At 38.9% G+C, this 8,383-nt stretch overlaps 1 protein-coding gene across 1 annotated transcript; it reads left to right on the forward strand.

Moving 5' to 3' along the window:
- The first annotated feature begins 5,925 nt into the window (after positions 1–5,925).
- On the forward strand, positions 5,926–7,732 carry gpr25 (G protein-coupled receptor 25). The gene has a single exon (XM_047583550.1). It carries the CDS (start codon positions 6,062–6,064, stop codon positions 7,166–7,168), a length of 1,107 nt encoding a protein of 368 aa, XP_047439506.1. The 5' UTR covers positions 5,926–6,061; the 3' UTR covers positions 7,169–7,732.
- Positions 7,733–8,383: the final 651 nt, after the last annotated feature.

The raw sequence follows: 8,383 nt of genomic DNA on the forward strand, positions 1-8,383 counted from the left end.
ATCAATGTCAACACCGTCCCAGCTCACCCCGTGGATCAGTAATCAGAGGCGATGTCACATCTTTTGTTACAGTTTGCTAAAACCTTGTTCTTCTCTTTACGAGGACAAGCTACAGCATGTTGGCCCCTTGCTGGCAAGATCATTTACTGTTAGCTGACACTCAAATCAGCCCTCCGAGGCCACCAAAAAAACTTTCCCCTGGGAGACAAGAGGCTGTCCAGGAAGGCCAGTGTACCTGTCAGCCGACTTACAAATATCCATAATCTCATCATCATTATCGTCCAAAAGAGGATGTGAATGTGTCACTATTTATTACTCAAACTATCAACTATCTATAGTACTGTGCAAAAGTTTTAGGCAAGTGTGGGGAAAAAAATGATAACACAAAGAATGCTTTCAAAAATGTAAATAATCATTGTTTATTTTTATTATCTTATATTATATATATATATTATATATATACTATATATTATATATTATTTATTTTTCTTATCTACAAAATGCAAATTGAGTGAAAAGAAAAATCTAAGACACGTCAATAATTGGTGTTACTGATGGCATGGCCCCACAGAGCCCTGATCTCAACATCATGGAGTCTATCTGGGGTTACATGAAGAGACAGAAGGATTTGAAGAAATCAACATACACAGAAGATCTGTGGTTAGTTCTCTAAGATGTTTGGAACAACCTACCAGCCGAGTTCCTTCAACAACTGTGTGCAAGTACCAAGGAGAACTGATGCTGTCTTGAACACAAAGGATGGTGACACCAAATATTAATTTAATTTAGATTTCTCTTCTGTTCATTCCTTGCATTTTGTTAATTGATGAAAATAAACTATTATTATTATTATCATTATTATTATTATTATTTTCCATTTTTGAAACCATTCTTACTTTACAGCATTTTTTTCACACCTGCCAGTACTGTACATCCAAGCTGATGATTCATATGCGACAATTTCAAGGCACAGTTTCAGTTTAAAATAGCTTCAATCAAGAACGTTAACAAGTTAACACCTCTGAAAGGAGACGCACACTCATAATAACAGCAGAAATGAAAAGAGAGCAATATTAATCATATGCACAGCTCCGCGGAATGACGAATGGGTCATAAACTGGAATTCATGTAAAGCTTTAATGGAACGTAATAAAAAAATGCCCCCCGCACCAATAACATTAATGTAGGAAAGCAGAGGTCTCCTGTGCCTCGCTCGTGTTCACATTTAAGCACGCAACCACGTGACAATTATGTCAGCGTGGCATTTATTACACAAACCTCAAGTCTGGTTTTTATTCATGCATATTTGGGATGGAGGTTGAGATAAACCATGATAAGAGAACTCTGATGGGGTGTGTTTTGTTCCTGTGTCTGTGTTGGTACTTGTTGCTAAACACTTTAAAACAATTCTTTTGTCTAATATTAAACAGTTTAAGTTGGCTTGTTAACATTTGAAACATGATAATGTTGCATTCAGAGCAGTGAGTGGTCTAGTGGCATCCATCCAGAACACCTACATGATTTTAAAGCTTCAGCAGACTAATTAAATGAATTTAAAATTTGAAAGATTGCGTTGTCACAACAGTAGAGTCAGCACCTTACGAGTCTACGCTATATACACTCCAAAAACAGCATTACTAGAAAGAAGCAAAACAGTCTTATATTCAATCAAATCATCTTGTATTAAGCACAAAGAAAAAAATCTGCCAGTGGGTTAAACTTTTTTTGCTTGACAAAAAATCTTAAACTAAGCACAAAAGTTCTTGTCTCTGAACAAAATGTAAAATATATTTCTTTGATAAGAGGATTTTTTGCTTCCTTGCAACCTTTTATCTAAACCTTAAATTCAGATGGATTCCAGATTTCTAATGATTGTCTTCCAAATCTGTGAGGTACATTTTGAAACTATGCAACACCAAATCAAACACCATCTGTCTACTAGAAAATATTAAGAATGATAGTGATTTTCTGAATCATACACGACCGTGTGAACTCAACAACTTGAACCCAATTCGTCTGGACGGCCCAACATTCTCCTCTCACTCATTGAAGCAGTGTGGAGTCAACAGCAGATTAAACATGACTCCTCTCTGAGTGGTAAACCCATGTGTTTACTAAATGCTCAGAGACCGAAAGATGAGCCATGCCCGAGGAGGCACACTTTGAGTGAGAGCTTTCAGTTCACATCAAGTCAGGTCGGGCCACGTAGGTAACTTTTCCATTTGAAAATAAAAGCTGTTCAGACTGACAGACATGACATGATGAAGAAGCTCTTTCTGAGCTCATCATTTTCCACCACATTTACATGCTGTGTAAATCACCTTGTGGTTTAGAAAATACTTGACACCATATGAAGTTAAGAGCGAAAAGCATCTGAAAAAAATCCACTGACACTGCACGTCAAAAGAGGTCAAAGACAATAGAGACATTAAATAAAAAATATGTTGGTCTCGGGTTGTGGAAATATGTACTACATGTGGAAAGAAAATCCTCTGAAAGACAAAAGCACGCAGCGAAGGAGTTACTGGCGCAAGCTCACGTTGCACATTTCAGTAAGCGCACCCACTCTTCAGTCACGGAGTCACATCACACACAGGATGGAGGACAGCCTGCCACTGCCACCGTTCTAGATCCCGTCTGATGAAACGAAAACAAACAGGCAAAGAAAAAAAAATACGTTTAAAATGCTCTCCCACACAACTTTCATTCTTTTTTGCCCTCCTGTTTTTTTTTGTTTTTTTGTTTTTACTAGAGTATACTGCGCACTTATACAAGCAAAAAATCTGATTAGGATGGAAATATTTTCGGTGTCTCGCCATCCACAGTATTTGAGGAGCGAACCAGATGATGCCGTATACCTGATGACAACCACAATCTATCTTTTTATACGGTCCATTCATAAATAAAAAAATGATAATTTTGACAAAAATAAATCTCTCGTGTGACAGTTGAACTTGACTCATGAATCCTGTTTATTCACGTTTAATTGCACTAAATATCCTTATATTTAGCTATTCTGAAGTACAATGTCAGTCCTAGCAGTGTCTCTATCATTGTAACAACACAAAGCAGAAGAGTCATGTACAGACACAATAAAAACCTCTGTCTGTCACAGCCTCTTCACAGCAACCACCACTCAGTTATATACTGAAAACTTTCATTGTGATAATGTGGCTTTTTTTGAGGATATATTTTATACATACTTATATACTGTAATTGATGCCAATTCTCTTATATGGGCTTCCCAAGGTCATGCACTCAAACGGACCACAATAAAAGCTCAAACACCTGGGAGTTTCATGTCCTGTATATGTGTATATTACCATATGGTATGAGCATGATGGTGTTACTTTAACATGTTGGTTCGTGTAGTTTGTATGTTAATGAAGCAGAAAATAAATCATGGTACAAGAAGAAAGTGGGTTAAAGCGGTGAAGCATGTTAGACAAAGGAGAGAACAGCTAAAAGCCCCTAGCCACTTAAAATAACACATAATGGAGGGCTGAGGCTGTGCAGTCCTTTGTGTCAGAGGAACTTTTGATTCAGTTAAACTGCTAAAACAAGAACCTTTCACACCCAAACAATGGACTCCTTTTCTTAAACTTTGCTCTCAACAAGTGAGGAGCAAATTGTACGTTTGTGTGTGTGTGGAGTGTGTACGAGTGCACACGTGTGCATGTGACCCCCCAACCCCCCACCCCTTACCCCACTCCCTCCATGTCTAACAATCACCCTGAAGCATACCACCCTTTCTCTCCTCAAATAAAAACAGAGTAAAAGGAAAAGAGAAATCATCCACTGTTGAAGTACTTTACGAGATCCTCCTCCAAACAGAAAAAGGACTAAGTATCCATGGGAATCTTAGCACGTTAGGGAGGCCTTTCTCCCTTCCTCTCATCCGCTCTCCCCCACTGCACCCATGGACCAATGCAATTGTTTATTTTCTCCTATTGAGGCTGCTCCATTCACTGGCTCTCACATTTACTCTGCTCAATTGGAGTGAGACAGCACTTATTCGAGGAGAGGAATGTAGCGTTCCACTGACAGAGCAGCAAGAATGCAGGAGAAATAATTAAAAGTTTTCCAAGGAAAAAAAAGTACAGCTGAGCGCGAGGGAGAACGACGTCAAGCCCTACAATGAGGACTGACAGGATTTTCTGCTGTGATGAGTATATCCACACATCACCTTGACACTACAAAGTGAAGCAGAGTCTAACACAATGCTAGAAAGTGGAGCAGGGATCCCATAAGGAGGTAATTCATTTGCGGTGCTTTCTTAACTGAAACTCCCTGTTGAACAATGACGGGTTCTCCGGCCTCTTGTAAGACGTGACCTGTTCTCCAACCTCCTCACTTTTTTCGGGCCCCAAACACGACAGCTTCGAGCTAGAACTCAGGAGTTCATTTCGGCAGAGGTAGTCACTTTAACTTGAAGAGGTAGTTGCGGGGACAGTTTCTCTGTACCAGTAGTTAGGGCTGCCTTCTCTTTCCTGTAAATAATCTTTAATCAAGGGCAGAGGGGCATTGAACAAATAATCTCTGACATCAGACTAGTGCCACCAGCACGGTGAAAACCATCACCAGCTCACAGATGTGGTTGCTTCGCAGACTTGGTACGGGAATTTACAGCGCAAATCTTTCAACCAATGAAGAAGAGCAGCTTGATCATTTTATCACTCAGATCATCTGCTGCCACAGCAGACAGGATATTCAAATTGCTGAAACATACTTCTTCCTTCTTTGTACTTTTGAGGTTGTAGTTACCTGGCAACTGATATCTTAATGTGCAAATTAAATGGGGATAGTAAAGAATTTGGCAAATGACATTTCAGATGGTGCAACAATTAAAAGTGAGCTAAGACATGGACTTAAGAGTGTATGTCCAGTTGGTTGTATTACAGCTGTTCAATGGCACGAGGAGAAGGCTCTGATGAAATGTAAATTTGCAAAAAAAATGTGAATATTGAAATATGTGAAAGGCATTTTTTATACATTTTATTTTAAACATTATCACTGTAAAATCACTGCACTGATTAAGTTTGTGTTGAGCATCGTGTTTGTTTGCTGTTGCTGCAACACTGTGTTCTCATCTCAAATGCCACATGCAGTTACAAATGAAAAACATTTGCTTCTGTTTAAATCCCAAACTGACGGACTTACAGAAGAATTAACTGCTGCCTACATATTATTTACAAATAAATGGTTTGAAATTGAATGATTGAATGAAAAAAGACTTGTCAGTGAACAGACACTGCACTCTGCACTCATTCACAATCATTGGTTCAATAAAGCCATTGAAAGCTAATTAATTAATTGAGAAATTTAACTGTAGTAAGGAAACTTGCTCCTGTTTGACTTGAACCAGAAGAAACAAAACAGTTTCACTAATGAAAAGGAAACTCTTTCTTTCGAAGGAGATTACTAACGTTTGCTTCAGGAACCACACACTGCCTGACTGTAGGTGGGAGGTCACTGCGTAGAAAATACAAGTAAAGCTTACCTGCCCCCTACTGGGCAGAAAGATAAATCACATGTATGTGAGGAAATATCTTTGGGCTAGCAATGTGACCGAATGTAGATGCTTCGAATGCAAATCTTCAGCTATCCTATAGAACGTTTGCACACTTTGTTCACACTTTGTTTATATTTTCTGTTAAGCTGCTACACCATAGGCCTTTGAGGAGGATAATTTCAATCCTGTATTGTGTCTCACATATCACAATTGACAATAAAGTTGGCTTGACTTGGCTAGTCTACTATAATTAGAGAACATTGCATTCATTAGATTTGTAAAAAAAAATATTCAAATGAGTAAACACATTTTCAGTCAGTTGAAAATGTCTCGTGAAATCACACGAGAAAATGGTTGAGAGAGGAAGTTATTTCAGACAGTCAAAGGGAGACGATGCTGGTGCTGCAAGGTGAGGGGAGGAGAGCTCAACTAGGATCTCTATTTTTCTCTGTGGTTTTCACTTGTAATATCGAGCAGCAGCACACTGACATGGTTATATTAACCACCCTGCCACAGCTGCACTGGTGAGCTTCTCGCGGATCTCTCAGAATGGGCTCTGACGGAGATTATTTCTATTATTATGAAAATGAAACTAACTTAACTTTCAACGATTCTTTCCATTTGCCCGTGTGCTCTGACTCCAATCTCCATGGCTCCCACATTTTCTTGCCCCTACTGTACTACATCATATTTTTCACAGGATTTTTGGGCAACCTCTTTGTGATCTCAGTTGTGGGCGCCAAAGGTAAGAGGAATGCTCGTCTGGTGGACACCTTTGTTGTCAACCTGGCAGTAGCTGACCTCGTCTTCGTCTTCACCTTGCCGCTGTGGGCCATCTCTGCCAGCCAGAACAACCACTGGAACTTTGGGAATGCCGGAGACTCACTGTGCAAGCTGAGTAGCTACATTATTGCTGTGAACCGCTTCTCCAATATCTTCTTTCTTACCTGCATGAGCATCGATCGCTACATGGCCGTGGTGAATCTGATGGATTTGAGGTACCTCAGGAGCAGTCTGTGCATTCGTGTCACTTGTGCTGCAGTGTGGTTTATCTCCCTGTTGCTCGGCATCCCATCCCTGGTCTTCAGAAAGGTGATCGTACAAGATGATGATATGTCCTACTGTGTGGAAGAGTCCACAACTTTCTTAAGAGTCATGAACCTGCTCATGGCGTTACTCACCTTTGTCTTTCCAGTGTTAATAATTGTGCTCTGCTATGGTACCCTCATCATGCACCTCAACAAGCACTGTGTCACTGCTGGAAATCCTAGAGCTGAAGCCCGCCGCCGACACTCCCTGAAGATGGTCCTCTGCATCATAGTGGCCTTTGTGGTGTCCTGGCTCCCCTTCAACATCTTCAAAACCATCACAATTGTCTGGGAACTTGTCTGGGATAAGAGTTGTCAACCCCTCTGGCAAAGGGCCGGGCTTGTCCTCTCATGCTGCCTGGCTTTCTTCAACAGCTGCGTGAATCCGGCTATCTACTTTTTCCTGGACCATCACTTCAAGCGGCGAGCTAAATACATGTACAACACCTGCCTCAGAACATCCAAGATTCAGCACAGCTACAACTCCTCAGCCTCCTTCACCAACGCTGGCACTTCGGAGAGCTACGGCACAACTGGTGGGAGAACTCAGCTTCAGATGTTTGTGTAGGAGGAGAGGGCTGATGATTATCTTTAACTTTCAAGGTTGAAAAGTCATTGTTTTATTAGTCCTTCAACTTGAGGTTCAGTTTCATTAATGTCTCAGGGGACACTTACACAGGAAAATCAGACACATGATAAAGGAAAATTTGTTAAGATGCCGTTGTTAATTACAGTTCTCACTGTACACACACAGAACAATAGTGTGTATAATATCTTTTCTTTTTGTACATTTCATTTATGCTTATTTTGTACACGTACCAAAGTGGCTGTTTATATTGCTCCTGCTGATCTGTATATGATCACATATGTGTGTTTCAGTATTCAGTGATGTCTTGTTTGTATGGAAATCCTTATCATATATGCATTTAGCATTAATTTAGCACAGTTGAAATAATTAAGATGTAAATACCATTTAACCATTTAGTTGATATATTTTATTATTTTGAATTTTGTGCTTTTAGAATTTGAATGAAGTTGCTATTTGAAAAATGTGTGAGTTTTTGTAGATGTATACCAATATAAAGTATATATATATATATATATATCCTTTCAAAATAAAGATTTAAAAACAGATCTCTGCTTTTGTGTATATTAAAAGTACAACAGAAAGTTTCCCACTGAAATAAAACCTCTGTGATACCATTGAGAAGGGATTATTTAATTTGTTTAATTTATTTAATTGCATTATAATTATAATAATAATTATATTCTTCAATCCAGCCGAAATTCTCTTTGAAACTTTTAGTACATTTCACCAAATGCATTGATAAAATTGTATAAAAACATAAAAGCGACACCCCATTGCAAACATTTATGACAATGATTAGATAAAACCACAAAACAACACTTTGAGCAGCAGGTTACGCTTGAGTTTCTGGTGCAAATATTCAGGTCTTGTTTTCTCATTTAAGTAGTTGCCAATTTAATGAATTCTCTTCCCCTATTTCAGGACTACTCTGTGTGAATACATATATGTTAAAAAATGACAGTAATAATTGAATTTTAAAGTCACAGTAGAAATATGTGTTTTGAGAACCGATCTGTTTCGCATTTGAAAAAGTGATGCCATGTCAGCGATGCCACTTTTTTTTAACGCCAAGTAATGACGTCTGCTAGTTCTGTAAAATTAGTTACACGGCTGCATTAAGATGTGAAAACCTTTTCTGCTTAAAGTAATGTAGCTTCTTTCTTTTAATGTGTGCAATTACATAATAGCAGTGTC

The sequence above is a fragment of the Mugil cephalus genome, chromosome 4, assembly GCF_022458985.1.
Source record: "Mugil cephalus isolate CIBA_MC_2020 chromosome 4, CIBA_Mcephalus_1.1, whole genome shotgun sequence".
In the NCBI taxonomy this organism is placed as follows: Eukaryota; Metazoa; Chordata; class Actinopteri; order Mugiliformes; family Mugilidae; genus Mugil; species Mugil cephalus.

Coding starts and splice junctions, on each gene's coding strand:
- gpr25 (XM_047583550.1), top strand. CDS start 6,062: ATGGGCTCTGACGGAGATTATTTCTATTATTATGAAAATGAAACTAAC.